The 23,595-nt window shown below is 43.7% G+C and overlaps 1 protein-coding gene across 5 annotated transcripts in view; it reads left to right on the forward strand.

Annotated features, from left to right (window-relative positions):
* The window catches only part of ST8SIA6 (ST8 alpha-N-acetyl-neuraminide alpha-2,8-sialyltransferase 6), a 55,000-nt gene that overhangs the window by 28,122 nt on the left and 3,283 nt on the right, over positions 1 to 23,595 (forward strand). For all 5 annotated transcript variants that reach the window (XM_039521180.1, XM_039521182.1, XM_039521181.1 and 2 more), the window contains 4 exons: positions 8,370 to 8,514; positions 13,506 to 13,618; positions 16,082 to 16,174; positions 18,375 to 18,847. In XM_039521180.1, coding sequence (XP_039377114.1) covers positions 8,370 to 8,514; positions 13,506 to 13,618; positions 16,082 to 16,174; positions 18,375 to 18,843 — 820 coding nt within the window. In that variant the 3' untranslated portion in view covers positions 18,844 to 18,847. The remainder of the gene's footprint in view (positions 1 to 8,369; positions 8,515 to 13,505; positions 13,619 to 16,081; positions 16,175 to 18,374; positions 18,848 to 23,595) is intronic.

A 23,595-nucleotide genomic window follows, 5' to 3' on the forward strand; every position in this document is an offset into this window, starting at 1 on the left:
AATGTTATGATTCCTGATGTTAGATTTGTGTCTGTTTATTCTTTTGCATAGAGACTGTCCAGTTTGGCCAGTGTATATGGCAGAGGGGCATTGCTGGGACATGATGGCTTTATCACATTGGTAGCTGTGCAGGTGAACAAGCCCCTGATGGCGTGGCTGATGTGATTAGGTCCTATGATGGTGTCACTTGAATAGATATGTGGACGGAGTTGGCAACGGGCTTTGTTGCAAGGATAGGTTCCTGGGTTAGTGTTTTTGTTATATGGTGTGCGGTTGCTGGTGAGTATTTGCTTCAGGTTGGGAGGCTGTCTGTAAGTGAGGACAGGTCTGTCTCCCAAGATCTGTGAGAGTGAGGGATCATCTTTAAGGATAGGTTGTAGATCTTTGATGATGCACTGGAGAGGTTTTAGTTGGGGGCTGTAGGTGATGGCTAGTGGTGTTCTGTTATTTTCTTTGTTGGGCCTGTCCTGTAGTAGGTGACTTCTAGGTACTCTTCTGGCTCTGTCAATCTGTTTTTTCACTTCAGCAGGTGGGTATTGTAGTTTTTTAAGAATGCTTGATAGAGATCTTGTAGCTGTTTGTCTCTGTCTGAGGGATTGGAACAAATGCAGTTGTATCTTAGAACTTGGCTGTAGACAATGCATCGTGTCGTGTGTCCTGGATGGAAGCTGGAGGCATGTAGGTAAGTATAGCGGTCAGTAGGTTTCCGGTATAGGGTGGTGTTTATGTGACCATCGCTTATTAGCACAGTAGTGTCTAGGAAATGGACCGCTTGTGTGGACTGGTCTAGGTTGATGGTGGGATGGAAATTGTTGAAATCATGGTGGAATTCCTCAAGGGCTTCTTTTCCATGGGTCCAGATGATGAAGATGTCATCAATGTAGCGCAAGTAGAGTAGGGGCGTTAGGGGACTAGAGCTAAGGAAGCGTTGTTCTAAGTCAGCCATAAAAATGTTGGCATACTGTGGGGCCATGTGAGTACCCATAACAATGCCACTGACTTGAAGGTATAAGTTGTCCCCAAATATGAAATAGTTGTAGGTGAGGACAAAATCACAAAGCTCAGCCACCAGGTTTGCCGTGACATTATTGAGGATACTGTTCCTTATGGCTTGTAGTCCATCTTTGTGTGGACTTTGTAAGGAGCTATGTATGTTCATGTCTGTAGGCAAAATCAGCCGTGCTAATTTCAGACCCTTTCAGTCATAACTCAGGGTGGGCAGGAATAATATGCCTGCAGAACAAGCTGGAGGTGAGGCTGTGGTTATCTGCTGTTTCCCCAGCCACAGCCAGGGCTGCTGTGCTCTGATGCTTTTCTCTTACTGCCTACTACCTAGAGAGCTGCTTCAGAGGGGCCTACCCACCACTTGCCACTCTGCAAGCTATTTCTGCCCTGCCAGTGACGCAGATGTATCCTCAGAGCAATCTCTCCCTGTTCCAGGCTGACTTGTTCCTAGCTTGTCTCCGCCAGAGGCTCCCACCTCCCATTCCACACCTGTTCTAGCTCTTAAATGGAATAAGTTCCATGAGAATCTAGCGTGGTACCTTCTATCCTGTCCTCTTGTTACAGCATAGGAGAAGTCTATGAGCATCCTCACTGTTGCTCTAGCAGTCTTTTCCCTCCTGACCAGAAGTATGTACAATGAGCAGCAAAGTCTCCCAAGTTTTGTCATGCTTGCAAAGATCAGAGCAGACATATTCAGATGTGCAAACTGTTGGATGCACTAGCCTTCTAGGAAACTTAAGGTAATTATATGGCCTTCTACCCTAGTGGTAGGTTAGGATAGGCTTATTGAAATTTGGGCCCATTGACTTTTACTGTAAAAGTTGTATTAATTCCTAAACTTTTATGAAATGTAATAAAATAAGAAGCTCTCTTCCCCCAACTATCTATCAAATGTGTCTAATTTATATATAATATACACACACAAAATAAAATGTGATCACTGACCTATAAGTTAACTTGTTTTGGTGCTGGATGATTATTATGCATGGGATGTATGTGTTCAAGTAACTCTGTTTATCTCAATCTCTTCTTTCTGTTCTTTTCAAGAAGCCGGATATTAAAAATTTTATAGATATCCTGCTCTTCCAGCACTTCAGAATCTTGCAAAAGTTGTGATCTCTCAGCACATCAGAGGAAATATGCTTTCCTTTAAGATTCAGTATATTGCTTCCTAACTAAATCTGTGCCCCTTAGAAACCCGCCACACGCTTTGGTATGTTTATCAGTGTTGAGCAAGAGACTAGAATAGCAGCTTAGAAATGATGATGTACTGGCAGAGTTGTGTGGGGAACAGAGCTGGAAGAAGTTAGTGAAATCTTTTGAGCGGGGATGGGGAGGAATAGCACCACATTGTGTAATGTTGGACAGGACGGGAGTTGCACCCTGGTATTTAGACTTTTCACAGAATTTTGGGACAGTGGCAATTTTTCACGCTGAAGCATATGAAAAGTCAAAGTGCTGCTTTTGCTTATAAATTCCTATTTGCCTATTTCTACCTCTAAATTAATTCTGTTTGTCCATGTGTTCCTGCTTTATAGGCTACTGGTCCAATGCACTGAGCACAGGGCTGGGAGCAAGGAACTTCTGAGTTCTGCTTCTACAGAATAGTACATTATACTTGTGTAGTACATTACAAATATTTCTCCGTTCTGCCTCCCTATGAGCTAGCTAAATACAGTCATACCCATTTCACAGATGATGAAACTCAGCTTAGAGAGGTTATGTGACATGAATCAGGTCATGCAGCTACTTACTGTCAGAAGGAGGATTAAAATTGCCATTCACATGCTTATTCCACTGGAGTCCTTTTAATGGCTAGTCCACGGTATCCGAAGGCAAACTACTTAACTTCTCTCTATCTGTCTTTGCCCATCTGTAAAATGGAAACGGCGCTTACCAACCTCACAGGCATGTTTAGTATTGTTGTACAGGATCACCATGTTCCTCCCTGCAGCTTTGAAGAATAGAATAGATTTTTTTTTTTATAAGAGATGTAAAGCCTTCCAGGCATAAACTAATCTTGAGTTAATGAGGTTTTGAAAAAAAGCTTCCCCCATGCATAGGTTATTCCATAACTGAGCTCTGAGCTTTGTTGCACCTTCCTCTGAAGCATCTAGTACTGGCGGCTATCAGAGACTGGTACTAGAGTAGATAAATCACTGCTCGGTTCCAGTATGGCAATTCCTATCTTACTAGAAAAGAGCCCCGCTTAATGTTCAGCAAGCGTCTCCCCTAGTATCATAGCTCTGCTGCCTTCCGCAGATGGCTCCAGCCTAGCAAAGCCAAAGACAAACAAGGGGATGGGGGAGTGAATTAGTACAAGGAACAGGTATGGCTCTAAGGGAGAAATATTTACTTAAGTGTTTGGCCAAAAGGTAATAGCTGGCAATTCTATGCTGCACAAACCTCAGTGGCTCCGCTGCAGGCAGATCCGAGCACAGGGTATAAGCTGGCTATCCACTACCTGCCTCAAAACTGACCGGCACAATGAGTCTTCTTGCTATACCCTTGTCTTTCCCCCTGTCCAAATGTTCTTCTCCAGCACTGTCTCATACTTTATAGAGCTCAGTGGTGGCTTTTACCTACAGCTTAGTGTGGGACTGTTCTTGTTCTCAACCAGTGGTCAGTGTTTGGATAGCTGTGTGGTGAACTGTCTTTCCCTCACACCTCTCAAAGTCAATGAATGCCACTAAACAAATCCAAACCTCTCCCTTCTTTCCCCGCCCCCATCATCTTTGTATGATGATTTTTTGCCCAGGCCTCATAGGTAGATAAGGGTTTCATGTTCTTTCTCTCCATTTCAGGGTGTCTGTCTACCTTGTGCTAACAACACTTCCACCAACTTTAGACTGTCCACTAGGGTGCACGGCACGCCTGGCACTTGTCTTCTGGTTATTGCCTTTGTGCCTCCAATGGGGGACATACTGTGTCACATGCTTGGGTATATCATCCATCCCCGCTGCTGTTCCTACTTCTTCTTCCGTCCTCCAGCTAACTATGGCAGAGAGATACCAGCAGCTGTAGTATCTTGTGATACAGTTTTACCACAACTGAATGGAGTGCAGATGACAAGTGACTGAGGCAGTAAGGAAAAGTGTGTCTGAAATTCTACTATTTCCAATACTTAGTACTACATATGAATCTTGCTCAGAAATTTTTTTCCCATGAGACCATTTGTCTCAAAATTTAGCCTTATTCCCCTTGTTTTTTATCACCAGTCAAAACACAAGCATGGCAACTCCACTAGCCTATCCCTTAACCTCTCTGCTTTAAAGCCCACCTGAATTATTCCTCCTTTTACAGATTTACATCAATCTACACTTGTTCTAACCAAACCAAGACCTCACTCTTCTTGAATATTACTGTGAATCAGAGAACACTAAAAAGATGGGTGAAAGAGCCTTGCTTTTCCCCAGAAGACTCATTCCTAAAGCTTTGGAGACTACTGTGGGGTGGGTTGCTTCTGCCCCAGGGGCTTCTCTATCTAGAGTTTTTAGTCTCAGGTTTCCTAGGTAACCTGAATATTAATTACTACATTAACATTTTGATTTTTCATGTAAGAGGTATATCATCAGTACAACAAACTACGGAACCCAGCTGGGTACCTTCACAGCTATAATTGTTTTTAATACCTACACATTTCTTTTGAGCAAGATGCAGCTTCACAATTTCTTTGCTTTAGTGATTTTAGGCTTTATTCATTTGTGCCAATGGAATTCAAGCTGTAGCCCTTTTATCCTTCATCAGCAATCAGGCCTTAGCACTCCAGATGCAGCCTATAGGTTAATTGGGCTAATTTACCCCTTCTGGCCTTTTGGGGATGGACACCCAGTCACACACCATCCCCTTAAAGACTACATCCCTCAGCGGTATGGATGCATTCTCCCCTGGAGTTGCTGGAGCTGGCTCCATAGGTCATCCTGCTCCTGGTCACCTACCATGAGAAATCATTTACCCCTCTCTTCCATGTTATTTCTGAGTTTCTCTTTCTGAAACTGCATGTCCTCTATGGCTACTTGTAATGCTTGCTCTGCTGCTAACAACTTTTCATGTAGCTTTTGCCCTTGCAGACTCTCCCAATATCCTTTTTCCCCAGAGTCTGAGTTTCAACTGTGCACTGGTTAGTCTCCATATTGGTCCCTGTATCTTTTAGCTTTGCCCCTGAGAGTCTCTTCCTTCCCTGGAGTTCTCATCTGTCTTCTCCCTCACAGCCACTTCAGCCTTCTCCACCATCTTTGTGCACCCATTCTGGGCCTCTGGCCCTACCTTCCATATCTTTCCCTGAGTGATGCCCTTTTCTTGATGACTTTCATTCTCCTTGTTCCTTATCAGGACCCTGTCCTTCCCTGGGCTACAATTCTGATTGTGAGGGCACTGTCTCCTCACATGTCCTGGTTTCACCACCCACTTCCTGCTTTCTCCATAGGAAGATAATCTGCATCCAGGTAGGTTGTAGACAACTGCAACCATCATTTTGCTGGGGGCAGCAGCTAGCAACATTCACAGATAACATAAAAAACCCCAGCCTTTTAACAGTAAATATAGCAGCTGGTCTTTCAAGTTAAAAATACAAAATAATTATATTTTTTATAAAGTGCATCAAAATATATAATTGTGCTCATAATTTCCCTTAGAGAATACAGTTAATTATATTGATCCAATGGTCCAACATGTTTCAAATTTCCTATTATAAACTGTTTTCAAAAAAACAAATGTATAACTTAGTTACAAAAATACCAAGTCCTATAAAATCTTGGTACAAAAGCAATCACTTTTTGCACTGGCTATTTAACTGAATCCAATGTTTTTAAAGTTATGTAAAGAAAAGGGTTTTGTTTTGTTTTTTCTTTGATTTTTGCTAAATACCTTTTGTCAGTATATGAAAATATGGGTGAAAATCACCCTGCTCAGATGGGCCAACAAAGCCCCTTTCACTGCTTAAACCATGAATGTAGGGGCTAAGTGAGGGCTTAAGCAGTGCACAAGGTCTTGTAGAGAGTCTCTACCTTAGGATTAATAACTCTTTTTAGACAATATCAGACTGTTTTGTAACCACACTATCCCCTCTGAGTAAGGGTAGTGGTGCTCTAAGAGCACACCAGAGCACTGTTCACCTAATTCTTCTTTGAGTGATGGTCCCTACAGTATTCCATTGAAGGTTTACACATGTCCACCATGCACCAGGAGCTGGAGAACTTGAAAGTAGTGTCCGTTGATTCAGGAACGTGCCCTTGCCTTGACTTGCCTCATGGTTTCGTCCGAAGCGATAAAGGGTGGGGCAGATCAACCACGTCTCCAATTCCTTTTCCCTCCCACATGATCTGGGTCAGAACTATGAGTGTCCTCTTGCACCTTTTATACATACTGTGTACAGATGTGGTCTCCTCACCTCAAAAAAGATATTCTAGCACTAGAAAAGGTTCAGAAAAGGGCAACTAAAATGATCAGGGGTTTGGAGAGGGTCCCATATGAGGAAAGATTAAAGAGGCTAGGACTCTTCAGCTTGGAAAAGAGAAGACTAAGGGGGGATATGATAGAGGTATATAAAATCATGAGTGATGTTGAGAAAGTGGATAAGGAAAAGTTATTTACTTATTCCCATAATACAAGAACTAGGGGTCACCAAATGAAATTAATGGGCAGCAGGTTTAAAACAAATAAAAGGAAGTTCTTCTTCACGCAGCGCACAGTCAACTTATGGAACTCCTTACCTGAGGAGGTTGTGAAGGCTAGGACTATAACAATGTTTAAAAGGGGACTGGATAAATTCATGGTGGCTATGTCCATAAATGGCTATTAGCCAGGATGGGTAAAGAATGGTGTCCCGAGCCTCTGTTTGTCAGAGGATGGAGATGGATGGCAGGAGAGAGATCACTTGATCATTGTCTGTTAGGTTCACTCTCTCTGGGGCACCTGGCATTGGCTACTGTCAGTAGACAGATACTGGGCTAGATGGACCTTTTGGTCTGACCCGGTACGGCCATTCTTATGTTCTTAAAAAGAGTGTAGTTAGGTTTTTTTATAGTATTTAGCTGTTTTACTGTTGGTTTTTTTACACGGTTTTTTACTCATTTTAGTAATTATTTAGAGGAGCTTTGGGACTTTTGGGGAATCTGTTTACTTATAAATGCCCCCCCTCGTACCCATGCATGGGAACTTGACTGTGCTGAAGACCCAAGGCTTTAAAATCTGTGCTTCCTGCCCAAGTTCCTTCTCAGTCACTGACAAACATCAATGCAGCTTCTACTGCTTGGGAGAAGCCCACATGGCATCCAGGGGCAGCATCTGCCAGTTCTTCAGTCTGACATTCCAAGGATATCACTGCTGACCACAGGCTGACAATCTGGAAGTGTGAGATAAAAGTGTTTAGAGACAAAGGCCCAGACCCTCGGTGGGAATTAAGCTCCTAAATATCTTCTGAAGTTCTGGGCTAAAATGATTCCCTAGTATCCTGGACATGGTGCATTGTGGGATGTATCAGATCCCAGAATAAGACAAAGGGCAGCAGGATCAATGGCAGATTTCAGAGTCCTGATGGTACTGATCACAACTTCACTGCTTTTCAAAATAATACTGCTTAGCATTTACACACACCCCTGGAGGAAACAAACTGAGTTATGGGTTGGATGATCAAGAGACCATCCTTCTAGAAGGCATTTAAATGGAGGGTGCCCTATCGATTAGATGTTTTTTTGTGGACTGTGTTGGCTTATCTTGCACGCGTGCGTGCACGCTCTCACTCATACTCACACTATCTATCTTTATTTGTATCTTTGAATGTATTTAACATCTGCCGAATCTTGCACAGCAGAACTGTGCTGAGCGGTTGAAGACATTAATCATTAATTAATTAACTCAAAACCATCTAGCTGTTCCAATAGCTGAGCTACATAACCAGGTGTTTCCTTCCCTGTTCCTGCATCCCCTCTCCCCCATCCCTTCTGATTGTTACACCCACCGCTTACATTTTTGCTGAAATCTGATTGTTAACTCTTCAAGGCAGGGACTGACTCTTATTATACATTTGTACAGCGCCTGGCACAGTGGGGCCCTGGTCTCTGATGGGGCCGCAGTGCTTCCGTAATACTAATTTATAACAATAATAAGGTGATTGTGGCCTATTTTCCTGGAAAGGGGGATGGAAAAACAAGGAAAGAGAAGGGATTCCTGGGTTTGCCAGAAATCATACAATCTTCCTTGACACAGCTGAGCTGTTTGGGCTGGTTACAAAGCAAGTCGGGGGGAAAAGTCATTCTGAAAGGTTCACACAGCTTTATTGGTAACTAAATTAATTAAAAACAGACTTTCTTTTCAAGTTCTCTGCCACCTCCTTATCATTCATTAGCTACACTGGTCTTTTGCAGGTTAGAACTAGCTTCCTGCTGTGATGCTGTTCACAACTTTATTGCTTCTCAAAACAATACCCCGCTGGGAAGTAACATGAGTTATGAGGTGGACAATAAAAAGACTATCCTCATCACAGAGGACATTTTTAGGATGCTGCCTGAGGTAAGAACAGTTTCTTTTTCTTTCAGAACTACAGTTAATTTATTTGGCTCTTCGGAGGATGATCCCACTCCCAGTCTCTCCTTATTTCTTGATAACTTTCTCGTGCAAAGGAGAGAGGCTGGCTGGGACTCCCGTTAGGCTATGTCTACACTGAACCTGGAAGTAAGCCTCACAGCCCAGGTCCACAGGTTTGTACTAGCGGGGCTTGCACCAGAGCACTAAAAATAGCTGTGTAGAGGTTGCAGCTTTGGCTCAGCCTCCCAGACTTCAGAGCCCAAGCTACAGTATCTACAGGGCTATTTTTAGCATGCTTGCACAAGCCCCGCTAGTGGGCCTGGCCTGGGAGGCTCGCTCCCAGATGAAGTGTAGATGTACCTTTAGTATCCATGAACTCTGCTGGTAGCTCAGCCATAGAGGTTACTGCAGAACGCTGCAAATTGTAAACTCTCTCAGCAGCCAGATGTGCCTCTGTAGTACTTCCAGTCCTGGGGCAAGAGGTCAGGTCTATGGACTGAAGGCCATTGTGCAAATTAACACTGCTCTCTCACACCTGGTTTCAGGTGATCATGAAAAGTTTCAGTCTCCAATAGATGGTTTGTGTTCTTTTATTCCATGCCAATCCCGGTGACTGTGTGATGGATCTCAGGAACTGAACCAGACCTCTCTAGAACTGAAAACATGACCATGTTACAGGTTGAGCTAAAGAGACTTAGAGACTCACATCCTCTGTGGATGGAGCACAGAAAGGAACACTGGCCATTCGATCACATGTGCATCTCCCTTCCTGAGTGTATCTGACACACGGTTCCTCTTGACACCTCTTCAGCTTCTTCTTGTGTATGCTCAAGTACAATGGAACTGATCCTCCTCTCGCAATGATGTAAATCAGGAGTAATTCCATTAAAGTAGATAAAGTTACAGTGGTGTAAAACTAGGGTAAGTGAGAGGAGAATCAGGCCTCTGGTATCTGCTGATATGTACACGCACTTGCTATCCAAGCCATACTAGTTTAGCCTCGTGTCTGTCCCCCCAAATATGATGGTTTTTGTCACTCGGTTTCACTGCAGAAAGACAAATTCTTTCTCCAACATAAAAGAGGTGCCTTGGTTTTCCAAACAAAGCCCTTTTATTGTTGTCTTGAGATAAACTTCTTCTATAAGGACTGGCATTTACCAGCTTTCATGCACTTCCTTGCTTTCCCGTATGGCACCCTCTACTGTTTCTCTCCTTCTCCCTCTCAGCACACATGGCCTGCCTGAGAGAAGGGGAAGGATAACATTAGGCACCTGCGTTTCTCCCTGGCAGTAGTAGTTCCTGGAGGTCTCCCTAGCTGCATGGTCCCACTAAGGGTATGTCTGCACTGCAATTCCATGCTTAAGCTCAGGCTCAAGTGTAAACCAACCCTCCCCCCTTGCATCTACACTGCAATTGCACGGACCCAGGATCCCAGGACTCTCAGGGCTGCAGGGCCTGAGCACAAGTCAAGTCAGGACCCCAGGTTGGAGCCCTATTGCTTTGCAATGTAGATGCAGCCTTGCTTTACTCTTGTCCTGGGAGTCTGCCAGAAGTGTCCCACAATTCTATGGGCGAACCTCCTTAGTCCTCGCTATCCCAAAAATCTCCAGTTGACTGTATTGAAAATGAGTCACCTCCATTGGCATATGGCAGCAGCTCAGGTCAGCGTTAACTCCTTCTCTTCTGAACACTAAGCTCCCAGCACACTATCAGAGAGCCTCCTGGGTTTGCAGTGGAGACTGAGCAGGGCAAGACTTTTGTAAATCATGCTGCTTCATGGTCACGGGAGCACAGCCCAATTTCAGTGAATCTCTGGTGCAAGGCCAGTAAAACTGAACTTCAGCAGAAGTACCAGGAATGACCATGCATACCAGCAGATAGCTAAAAAAGCTGACAGCTTTAGATGGGTGATCAGTGCAAGGAGTGTAGTAAGAGGCTGAAGAGCAAGTACTGGAAGACCAGAGACAAGAACCACAGCTCGGGCAACTTACCAACATCATGGCTGTTTTATGAGGACTTTGACCGGGTGCTGGGCACTGCACCCAGCATGGAGCCAACATGCATGATGATAACCTGGTGAGCTGGCCCCTGAATCCAGCATGGGGATGGATGAGAGCCAGCAGCAGGCTCCAAGAGAGGTGCATGAAGTGACTGTTTGTTTATTAAACCAATCCCAGAGGAAGCTGTGGATCAGGATCAACAGCAAATTCAAGGTCCCTACTCAGAAGAGCTGTTTGATTTCTCCCTCTCTGAGAACAGCCCACTACTGAGTCTACAGCAAACCTGAGGGGGGACAGAAGCCACCCTGGAACCTGGTAAGTTTATGACTCCGAATTACAGTTTATTATTACAGTATTGGGAGGGATTTCTGCTTTAGAAGCAATGCACAAGTTATGATCAGCTCCGGCTACCAGTGCGTGTCCAGGAACGGTGGATTGTATCAGAGCACCTTGGTGTCCCCTCTCCCCTCCCATCCCCAACTATGTGGAGTTCAAAATGGCAACTGGGAATTTCAAACAGTCATAAACAGCTGTAAAGTTATTTTCACTGTAAAGTCACAGATGTTTGCCAGGGTCATGCATGTTTTCCTTTCAGTAGTAAGGGCTTGAAATTTGCCTCTCTGTAATCATTCCTCCTTCCTCTATCGAGTCACCTGGAAACAGGAAAGTGTGTGTGTGTGTGTGTGTAAGTGAGAGAAACTGTTTTCTATTTCCAAATCTAGTCCATGCAGTCTATGGGTCACCAAATTATTTCTCCCAAGTACAAGTGGGGTGTCAGTTTTTGTCCAGAACTGTGGTGGGTGCAGAAAGCTGTGGAGTTCTCCATGCTTGTGTGCAGCAACAACAGGGTAAAGCAATGTGTGAGCTAACGCAGCATCCTGTTAATTCCCTCACGGATTCGGACCCAATCCTGATTAGTGATAGCTGCAAACTTTTCCTGAAGCAGGAACTCCAGATATGCAGTTACATTGTGGGGAATGGTGTACTTTCCAGGGCCACCTCAGTAGCTGACTAGCCCACTCCACTCACAGATGTGCTGTTCAGTCACTATAGATTTGACTACTTCTGCTGCATCCACTAGCAGCTTGGAATAACATCTCCCTTTGGCAGTAGGGCACCACAAGAACAGTTATGTCCTCCGAAGCGTGAAAGGCCTGAAATGACGGGAAAAGCCTTTTGCAGCAAGGGCACTATCCTCCCACACATACATGCTCCATATGCCAGTTAATTATAATATGTTTATAAAACAGAAAACAGGTTGTTGTTTTAACCATGCCACTGTTTCTGCCCTTCTGTAACTGCAAATAACCAGGCTGTGGCCAGAGAGAATGTGGACTGAAGCATCTCCTTCGCAATACATGCCGGTTCAGTTTTGAAATGTATTGTTTTGTCCTTGAGATTCCACAAGAGTTAATTCTGTGCTCCTCCACTGAGCTACTTTAGACAGTAACCCTCTGTTTCTTGTCCTCTTTCAGGCTGCTCAACCTCTACTGCCTGCTGTTCATCAGAAATTGATCCATGGCCCAGTTTACCCTCACAGGCCATTCCAATAGGAAGCATTTCCATGATAAGTTATCATCAATGTTCATGACACAGCAGACCAGCAGGTCCAGTACCAGAAGAAGAGGGATGAAAGAGCAACGGCATGCTGAGAAGCAGGAGGAGTTGCTGAAACAATTCTCTCTGAGCTCTGTCCTCCTCCCTTAGCTGCCTCTCCTGTTCCAGGAACTGCTTTGCAAGTGCCTGCTCCCTCGCTGAAAACCTGGGCAAAGAGCCACATGCCTGATTGCCTCAGATATCTCTGCCACCACTTTACCCACAGCCAACTTTCCAACCCCAAACTGGTTGGCAACGGACCTGTAACAGTCCAGAATAGCCAGCTTCCAGACAGTTATAGAAACCTGTTTCTGGACCAGCATGACTGACCTCTTTACATTGGAGGGTTGGGGATAAGCTGCTCAGAAAGCTCCAGAAATGTAGCTTGCTTCATGCAAAAATTCTGGACCCACTGCTGGTCATCCCAGGTCTTCATGACAATGTGCTTGTGGCCTTGCACGAGAAGCGCTGGTCTACACATGGGGCATCAGTGGCTATGCCAGTTGTGCCAAGCAGCATCAGCCAGTGTGAGTCTGCGATGCCAGGGTACTCCTCCTCCTGCTACTCCACCAGGAAATCTGTCAGGTGCCTTTGGTGGGACAGAAAATGCTGCTGAAATGTCCACCAATGCCTCATGGATGCTTTGCCAGTTTCCTGACACAGAAGTGAAAGCACAAGCAAGAGAAGTTCTTCAGAAGGCACCTCCTCCATGTCGCTGGATCCAGTAATTGGGAATGCACAATCCAAAATGACTACTCGGCAGGCTCAGGTTGTTCAGACTTCCTGTAATAGGCAGGGAGGGCAGTAAAGTTTTCCCACAGTACATCACGGTCAGAGGGCTAGAGCACCACTTGCGACTCTGGGATATGGTTGGTTTGGCTCAGGTCTGTGCGCAGCTGTGTGAATGCCAGAGCCCCGGGTTGAAGCATGGGTTAGAACAGTCTTAACATAGTGTTAAAAACAGTGTAGATGCTTAAACCCAGGATTCCTTAACATGGGTCAGCAGACTCGAGTCCCACTAACCCTGGGCTTACATTGCAGTGTAGACATACCCTGTGTCCCTCAGGAGACACTGTCCATAGCAGGAGTATTGCATGGTAAACATAACAGAGCAAGTTATTTATCTTTTTGTTCAATTTTAACAATGCAAAGAGACTTCCCCAAACTGTTGAAAGCAAAGATAGCAGCTCACAGTCCAGTCTTGCTCTTTCCACCTCTGTTACTTCTGACTGTTTGTGGCAGACGCGTGCTGCATTCTGTGTGCGTTCTCTGCACTTTACTGGAGTTAGCCTGCAAGTAGTAGTAGTTCTGATTCCATATCACGAGAAATGCAAAAAAGACCAGCCCAAACTCTGTTCATGCTCTTCTTGTTCTTTTCAGTCCCCACCCCTTCTGGGCTATCCTTTTAAGCACTGTGCAGTGGTTGGAAATGGGGGCATTCTGAAAAATTCCAGCTGTGGAGCTGAAATCGATCACTCTGACTTTGTATTTAGGTAAGAGCTGCTAAACACTAATGGGATTAGAGTGCTAAAGCTCTTGAAGGGACTCTGTCAAGCTTGGTAGGCCAAAAAGTAAACCAAACGGCTGTGCTATGGTTAGTGGGTGTGCACATGCGCCCCATTCTTCCACACAATAGCCAAGCATCACGTTCTGCTCTGTAAATCACTACTCTGCGTGCAGATAAGAAGAGAGCAGAAGCCGAAAAAAGCGTACATGTATTCACACACCTGCGATTTCAAGGAATGTCAGCAGTTCTTTCCCAAGTGTCTGACTGTTGGGTCCTGCCCACATGCTCAGGTCTAACTGATCACCATATTTGGGGTCGGGAAGGAAATTCTCCCTGTATCAGATTGGCAGAGACCCTGGGGTTTTTCACCTTCCTCTGCAGCGTGGGGCACAGGTCATGTAAATGGTGGATTCTCTGTAACTTGAAGTCTTTTTAAATCATGATTTGAGGCCTTCATTGACTCAGCCTGAGGTTAGGGGTCTATTACAGGAGTGGGTGGGTGAGGTTCTGTGGCCTGCAATGTGCAGGTCAGACTAGTTGATCATGATGGTCCCTTCTGGCCTTAGTCTATGAACCTGGATGTGGTCTAGTTTGGGAGTTGAGCCTCTGAGAAGCTCCGTTTTTTGCTTATTGAATATCATTTAGGGTTGAGGGGTGTTTTTCTTTGGACCAGGAGAAGAGATTTAAAAAAAAAAAAAGACTGATATAAGCTAGCATTAAATATGTTACATGCTTTCCCTTGCCTTAAAATCTTCATGCCAGGCACCTTAACCTTCTTGAGCACTTTTGAAAATTCCCTAGGCCCCTGCTGGCATTTTCAGATACCTAAAACCAGTTTTCAAAGGTACTTAGGAGCCTAAGTCACTTTGGGTACTTTTAAAATGTTACCAATTGACACTCATAGGTATAAAGTCAAGCATATGGTTACATGTTTTGCTGGATTGGGGCCTCGGGTCTAGGTTTTTAAAGGTTTTTAGGCCTTGCAATGCTGAGTGGAGCAATGCCTAGGGGCCAGGTTTTTAAAGGTAGTTAGGTGCCTAAAGATAGGCACCTAAATACCTTCTCAAACTCCCAGTGGGTGTTGGGCACCTTGGCACTTTTGAAAATCCCTATAGGCACCTAACTGCCTCTTGAGGTGCCTACGGGTATGTCTATCCTGCAGCTGAGAGGAAGCCTCCCAGCCCAGGTAGACAGACCTGCACTAGTGAGGCTCAAGCTAGCACACAAAAAATAGCAGTGTGGACGTTCCAGCTTGGGTGGCAGCTTGGGCTCTCGAGCCCACCTCAAACCTTGAGTCTGAGCTTGGGTGGCAGAGATTCCTTTTGAGTCTCACTCCATGTTGTGGAAATAAAATTCCCACTTTGTTCTCCACCAGAAATTTTCCAACATGTGAACGAGCGACAATCTTGCAGGCAGACCTCTGGGCCCACACCCATCTCCACTGGATTTTGTCACTTTTTTCTTATTTCTGACTTACATCTGGTGCTTTTAAATAAGACAAAAGAGAAGCCTTCCCATGTCTAATTTAGGTGATTGGCCTGAATAGAAGTGATGCACCTACAAGATGAGATGCTAAACCTAAATGTAGCAGGTTTTTAAAGAACATAAGTGATAAACATAATTCAGACTAAAACTTTTTCTTCTTTATCTTTAATAGAAATTGACTACTACTGACTCAGTAGTTGGAATGCATTAGTATTTGGACATTTTTCCATTTTCATCTTTGATACAGGCAATAATATCGCTATGCCAATTGCATCTTATTATTAATTACACTGTTTTTAGTAAAAAAAAAAAAAAAAAAAAACTACAGAAAACCTTTAGAGGAGCTGCATTACTTATCTTGGAAGGAAATAGTGGCAGGTTCTAGTCTAGTGGTTAAAGCAGGCAGGGGTAGCTCTAGCCATTTCGCCGCCCCAAGCACAGCGGCATGCTGCAGGGGGCACTCTGCCGGTTGCCAGTCCCGCGGCTCCGGTAGACCTCCCGCAGGCGTGCCTGCGGATGCTCCACCAAAGCCGCGGGACGAGCGGACCCTCCGCAGGCACACCTGCGGGAGGTCTACCAGAGCCGCCTGCCGCCCTCCCGGCGACCGGCAGAGCGCCCCCTGCGGCATGCCGCCCCAAGCACACGCTTGGCGTGCTGGGGCCTGGAGCCGCCCCTAAAAGCAGGGGAACTGGGAGGTGGGACTTCCTGGGTTATTAGTAGTTTGGCTACTGACTCATGTGATATGGAGAAAATGTGACTCTCTGTACCTCAGTATACTCATCTGTTAAAAAGGTCAAATACTTATTTTTCAGACATGTTGTAAGGGTTCATTAATATTTATTTATTTATCGGGTGCTTGGAGGGAGGTGACGTAAATATTACGGTGCAGTCGAGGAATTTGCATAGAATAACACCAGGGCATTTGTGGTGGGGCTCTCTTTAAATAACTGTTTCTAAACCTCAGGTGTAACCTTCCCCCAACCACAGGAAGCATTAGCAAAGATGTTGGCAATAAAACAAGTCTCGTGACTGTTAATCCAAGTATCATAGCACAGAAGTAAGTATCACCACAATTTTTTTTCCTGTGTAATGTTGTTTAATTGTTTGACATGCTTTAGATTTTGTTGTTAAACCCTTTGGGATGCCATCACAGTGGGCAATGCATTCTGATTACTTCATCAGTGATTCTTAATTCCCAGGTAAAAGGCATACCAGTGAATGGAAACCCATTAAACAGAAATGAGTCAACAATACAGAGATTAGCAGTGCCTCTCTTTGCACCCATCCACATGTTCCTAACCAGGGGAAATAGCAGCATTTCTCATCTCAAGTCCTTTCTGAAAAGCTGGCATTATAGCCATGATTTAGGGAAGCCCTTAAGCACGTGTCAAAGTCCATTAGTGGGACTTATAGTTAAGCATGTGCTCAAGTGCTGTCCTGAATTGGGACCTACATTTCTATAACTGTCTGAACACTAAAGAATCCAACCCAAAGTAGATCTCCCTTTTTTCTCCAAAGTATTTTGCTTTCTTCCCCTTCTTGGGAAGAAACCAACAACAACAAAAGTCTAATTAGAACTTGCTAATTATTGTATAACCTTCAGTTTCACATTGGACCATAAACTGTTCTAGCTAGTGCTTATCTGTCAAATGAACCAGTGTGGTATGTTGATATTTACTGCTTAATAATCTTACAGCATCTTACAGTCTGCCTTCTCTGTATTCCTCAAACAGACACAACCAGACAAAATTGACTCGAGCTTAACAGTGAGATGAAAACAGTCAAATACACAGAAAACTGAAGTTTTGTTGTAGCCATGTCGGTCCCAGGATATTAGAGAGAGAAGATGGATGAGGTAATATCTTTTATTGGACCAACTTCTGTCTCTCTCACCATCAGAAGTTGGTCCAGTAAAAGCTATTGCCTCCCCATCTTGTCTCTCTAAAAGAAGTTTGTCATTGAATCAAGGAGATAGCCGGAGTCTTTGGAATAAATTCTGCTTTGATTCTCTTGCAATCTTTATTGATGTAAATGGAGATGTATTAGTGGCTTACACTGGCGGTGAATTTGGCCCATTGACTTCAATGGGGTTGCAAGAAAAGCAAAATTTGGTCCAGAGGTTTAGCATAAGAAGACAGTTTCATTGGTGGCTATTGAAGCTATTTATTGCTCTTGGGCTTAATCATGATGTTCCACTAAGTTTTTACTCTGTTTTTATTCAGGCAAACCTCCATGGAAGTTAACAGCGTTAACCTTAATAAGGACTCAATAAAAATGAGTCAGGACTTTGGGATTTGGCCATTTCAATGATTTTATTATTCAGAGAAAGCTGTAAGTGCCTTAAAAGGAGGAGAGGGAAAGGGTTGTCTAGAGAACTGCTCTAATTTTAATCCCTTTAACTTCTAATTAGCTAGCTAAGTGTGGGGTTCTTCTCACAACACTAGAGTTGAAGTTATATTAGCCATTCTGTTATGGACTGTGTTTTCAAGGCATTTTACAGTACAGATGTAAAAACTAGGTTTCAGCCCTGCAATAAAGTCCCAAAGCAAAATCACTTTGACCATTTTTCTTTTATTGCAGAATTTTGTAGGGCTCAACAGTTTATGACCTGGGATCTGGCAATTCATTAGAAGTATGGTCTAATCTTCAGAAGTGCTGAGTCAGTGGGAGCTTTGGGTGTCATCAGCTTGGACAATCAGTCCAGCAGTATTTAAAAAGCAGCTAAGGTTCTGATTCTGCGAAGGCTTAAGCATGTGCTTACCTTTAACTCCATGAGGACTATTCATATACTAGGCACATGCACAAGTCTTTGCACGGTTGCAGCCTACATTTGTAAAGCAGCTACCACACATATGTAGTAACTACTTTGCATAAAGATTTGTATGGTATATGCTAATGTGCCCATTTTTAAATGTGTGGGGCTTCTCGCACCTTCCTTTGAAGACATGAGCCTGGACTAGGTGGACCACAGGTCTGGTTTGGTATGGCAATTCCTGTGAAATTAAGTAAATTGGATAGTGAATTTGTAATTATTAAATAATTCATAGAAGGCCAGATTTTCATAATAGCACATGTAAAACTGGGATCGTATCATATGCATTTACTACATGTACAGATTAAATGGCAGTAATAGTGCTCACAGATTACTTGCTCAAGCAGTTGTGAAACTCCTGCCTGCAATAATAAATTGTTGAATATTGAATTCAAGCATTTTTCCCTCTAAAACTGATAAGTTCACTAGGCATTTTATTTGACAGATACAACAAGCTGAATGAAAAGAAGGTGACATTTCTGGAGAACATTGCAAGTTATGGAAATGCTTTCCTTTTATTGCCAGCATTTTCCTTCAAAAGCAACACAGCTGCTTCTTTCAAAGTATACCACACTCTACAAGAGTTCAGAGCAAAACAGAGGGCGATATTTTTTCATCCCAGGTACCTGAAAAGTCTAGCCCAGTTCTGGAGAACGAAGGGCGTGAAAGCATATCGACTGTCTTCTGGTTTTATGATCGCTAGTGCTGCTATTGAACTGTGTGAGAATGTGAAGTTGTATGGCTTCTGGCCTTTCTCTAAAACCACGGAGGAGATGCCAATCAGTCACCACTATTATGACAACCAACTGCCCAAGCCAGGTTTCCATGCAATGCCCAAAGAATACAACCAGATTCTCCAACTTCATGGGAAGGGCATTCTGAAGCTGCAGTTTGGTAAATGTGACTCAGACTAAAAAGGTAAGTCAGATTCCTCAAAGATAAAACACTTCCGTTTAAGTAAGTATCAGGGCAAAAATGCCTTTTCTGCAACCAGGTGGTGTTCCCCAGATACGCACATTATTCCCAAATAGTCAATGAGAGTTATGTATATGAATTAGAGGGAGGCTTGACTGCTCTGCCTATATGTACAGTACCATGGAGATGAAAGGTTAGGGTCAGCTCCGACATTTTCCTCCACACTGCCAATCCTTCTGCATACATGAAGGATTGGCAGCACTGTCCATGATTACCACAACTCAGTCTATCAATAGTGTTCCATTGCCCCAAATGTGTGACCGCCAGTCTTTTGTGTTTTGTGATGGATTCCCCAAGGTGTCCTGTTTTGACTAAAAGTGGGCTGCTTTATTTAAGACAGACACATTTTACCACCTGAAAGAGAGAAGAGGTGAGATTCTGGTGCTGCCTAAACCTTTCTACACTGATGCCACAGTGTACGCGGCCATAAAAAGGGCTAAGCAGTCCATGGACAAATTCACCCAGAGAAGAGGCAGCATATGGCAGGTGTAGGCAACTTTGTGCCCCCCACTTACATGTCCCTGCAGAGTGGCTATGCCAGTTTGGCACAAGGAGAGGGAGCGACTACCGTACTCTGTGTTGCTGCAGTTCTGGTCTGCAGAGCAGCCGGTTGACAAAAGTGTAGAAGCTGCCATAGGTTACAGCAGCTCTTGGGGCTGCTGTAACTTACTTTGGGGACTGCACTGGCCCACAGAGCATCCCAGAATCCTAGAGGCATGAAGCACTGCACCCTTTTTGCCTGGGCTGCATCTTCTTTGTTCTGCATCCTAAGAGATGCAGCACAGAACCTGTCCCCAGATCTTGAGCCAATTTACTCAGTGCAAATTACAGTTGACTGTGGAGAGATTCGGTTGTTTGTGTGTGAGATTCGTCTGACCTGTTGACAAAACACAACCTGCCAATATGGCTGTTTGTACATCCTTCAGCTACATCAATTTCCAGCTCAACTTCTAGTACTGTTGCTGACTATGAGTCATTGATTCTCCAAAAGATGGGAGTCCAAACACCAATAAATAGGTTACAATGAGACCTGAATATAGTATTTTAATTGGGCTGATATAATCTTTCTCCAGTATTTTTCAAGTTATATAAAAGAAAACTACCCAGCCAAGCAATCTGAAAGTTCAAAAGCTAAGAAATACTTTTCTTCTGCTTAGACTGTGAAATGTATTTCAAAATGGCTTTCAATGCTATTTAGAAAATGCGCTTTCAAATATATATTTCACAGTTGATTCATAACAATAAGAGATTGCTACCTTTTAACCTTTCAGATTGCTGGGCCAAGCCAAATAAGCACAATTTTCTTCCAGTGGCTTCAGATCTTCCCATGTTCAAAAGAATAAAACAGAATGAGGATGGCTTATACATAACATTACAGTACATAATAGAATGGGGGGATGGGGAGATACATGCTTGCACACACATTACTAGGTTATCCTTTTTAACTGTAAAAAGCAATGGCATATCGGGAATGTTGAGAAATACATTATGTATTTCGTAATCACACATACAGTTGCTATGCTTTTTACATCCCGCAGTTTCCACTGTTTGCACTTCATATAATATTAATCATGATAACTATGCCATATAACTTTAATTATAGTAACTATGCCAGCTAGGAAAATTAATAGGAAACTGTTTATGAATTTTTCATCAGAATGGAGCACATAGGAGTCACAAAAAAGCTTAAGCATATGTATGGGTGAATTAAACACTGTCAATGCTTGACAGATTGAAGCTCTGAAAACCATTTCTGTGGCCAGATTTGCACAGGAAGCTGCAAAAAACAATCTGAGGAGTAAATTGCACTGCCCTAACACTGAAACTTTTTGACTTAATGGCTTGCATTTCTAATAGGAAAGAATTTAGTCTTTTAACAACAAAGTGAAAGGTTTTATTAAGATGGCTGAAATTTTTAATGAAGTTTTTTCATTGTAAAATGGTCTTTTAAAAATCAGACATTTTCATAATTTTTTAAAAAATATTCCACGCTTTGGCGAGCACAAGGAGTAGGTCTGGGTCTGTCCCCTGCATGTGTATGCAACTGGGGCAGATTCCTTAGAGACTCTTCCACCTTGGGGCACCCACAGAGGTTTCAGCTATAATCTTGCCCACAGTGTTCACTCTCTGCGGATGTTACCGTTTTGTTGACTTCAATAGAGCAATGCTCTCATACTGTATCAAAGTGGCAGGATTCTCCTGTTGATCCATCCTTTTAGCAGGTGTAGAACCCTGCAGGGAGATGGTAACTGATTCCTGATAAATCCTTGGAGCAGGTGTGGCTTGTTAACACCACCCTGGCGATAAGGAAAGTGTCTCTTTTTGGAGAGAGGAAACTATGGTTTGGGCTACTGATGTGTTGTCAAGAAAACCCTAGGAGTAGTCAGGAAGAAAGCTTAGCCTGAGGCTTACATTTCCATTGCAACTTGAGTCGCCCATAATGCCAAACCACAGATTGCACTTCATACAGTGGGCCAAATCTTCCAGCAGTGTAATTTGGCACAGATCTATTGACACCATTTTCCACCAGCTGATGGCCAGTATGTGTAGAATCAGTTCAGAGCAGAATGGGAGCTCCATCTACGTAAATACACACTCATGCACGCATGTCCTTCTGCACACACAGCACCACACATTTGCACTAGAATATATGTATACTTTGTCACAGAGAGAGAATGAGAGAGCCAGCAGAATCCTGGAATTACACTAAAAGCATGATCTAGAAGTGTTTCTCAATGACTGTTCTGTGGACCGGCACCAGTCCCCAACATCTCCCTGATCCAGTTTAGGAAGGCAGCGAGCCAGGCCCTGGTATCAAAAAGGTTGAGAATCACTGATCTAGATTATTTTGTATTAGATAACTAAGTCATTTTTGCTATGGCTCTGTGGTTGAACAGAGTCTTGTTTGCGCATTGCTTTAACCAGATAAGCCTGGAGGAGTCAAATAAACATAGGCCCCAGAGTTGAAAAATAGGCCCTTTTTCATTAATTAGTCTGGCAAAAATCATATTGTTCAGAAGGCTCGTTCAAGTGGAAATGCTGTCTGGACAAGCAAACGGACTGGGTGTTCTGCCTGCCAGAAAGAGACCCTTCAGTCTGGAGCCAGTCTCCTTGTATCTGGCATAAGCATTAAGCTGCTGCTTACAGGGGTGGGTGGCCAGCCAGAGAGCAGGAGTGAAGCAGGGAGGACTGAGCCATCTCAGAGGCAGGAGGAGGAGGTATGGCTAAGCAGGTTAATATTGCTGGGCTGCCCATCAGAGGGGAGGGGCAAAAGGAGGAGGGGCTGAGCAGAGTGGTGGAGTTGAGCTGCTCCTTGGAGAGGAAGGTAGGTAGGTAGGGCCAGACAGAAAGGTATGGCTAACATGCCTTCATCTGAGCCTCAGTTTGAATATATGAGGTCAGTGATGATTGTGGAGCCTAATAATTGGGATTGGGTTTTTCAGCTGTAGTCAGATGGTCCAAAGGCAGCTAGTTTTAGAATCCTAGAATATCAGGGTTGGAAGGGACCTCAGGAGGTCATCTGGTCCAACCCCTGCTCAAAGCAGGACCAATCCCCAACTATTAATACAAAGGCAAGCAATAATGTGACTTTCCAGCCAAGCCAGAGAAGGCTATGTAGCAACTTCTGGAGCCATGCAACCTTAGCAGCAGTTGCCCTTGCTATAGTGCTGCATAGAAGTCCTGATCCACCATAGCACTTCAGCATGTACTAACTTTTAGCTCATGAGTCGACTCCATGAACTCAGTGGGACTACTCACACATTTAAAGTTAGGCATGTGCTGAAGTGCTATCCTGAATCTGGGCCGCAATGGGCATGATAACGCCGGTGAAGATATATTGTTCTTGTCTAACTAGCAAGCCTCCAAATAGATATAATGGATCGGAAATTGTAAATGGAAACAACTTTATTTACAATTAATTTATGCTAATTGTAATCAGGAAGGAGAGGAGGAGAAATGCAAGAATCTGAAATACTAAAAGTTACCTCTACAGCCATCTTATATTTGTATCTGAATTTTCTATGTCCATCTCCCATGTACATATTGACCAGGCCTGACCCTACTTAGCTGATAAAAGCTGCTGATAAGGTGATGAGGTGATAGAGGCATACCATGCTGTGGCCTAACTGTAGGCACTGCTGAATAACAACTACTGGAGATGTTCTAGTGAGCTTAGAGCCCTCCTCTAAAGAAAACAGATGTTTGAACTAGATAGCTCACTATCAGTCCTTTCCACACCCTGAGGATTCTATGAGCCTATGATGATGTATAACAAATGTCTGTGACAGACTATATTCCAGGGGTTGGCAACCTTTCAGAAGTGGTGTGCCGAGTCTTCATTTATTCACTCTAACTTAAGGTTTCGCGTGCCAGTAATACATGTTAATGTTTTTAGAAGGTCTCTTTCTATAAGTCTATAATGTATAACTAAACTATTGTTGTATGTAAAGTAAATAAGGTTTTTAAAATGTCTAAGAAGCTTCATTTAAAATTAAATTAAAACGCAGAGCCTCCAGACCGGTGGCCAGGATCTGGGCAGTGTGAGTGCCACTGAAAATCAGCTCGTGTGCCGCCTTCAGCACGCGTGCCATAGGTTGCCTACTCCTGCTCTATTCTAACATAAGGCTGAATACAGATGTATGAGGCAAAACAGGTTTAAGTTATAAGAATTATAAAAATTGGCTTATTTT

This window comes from Mauremys reevesii, linkage group 2 (genome assembly GCF_016161935.1).
Source record: "Mauremys reevesii isolate NIE-2019 linkage group 2, ASM1616193v1, whole genome shotgun sequence".
NCBI classification, from domain to species: domain Eukaryota; kingdom Metazoa; phylum Chordata; order Testudines; family Geoemydidae; genus Mauremys; species Mauremys reevesii.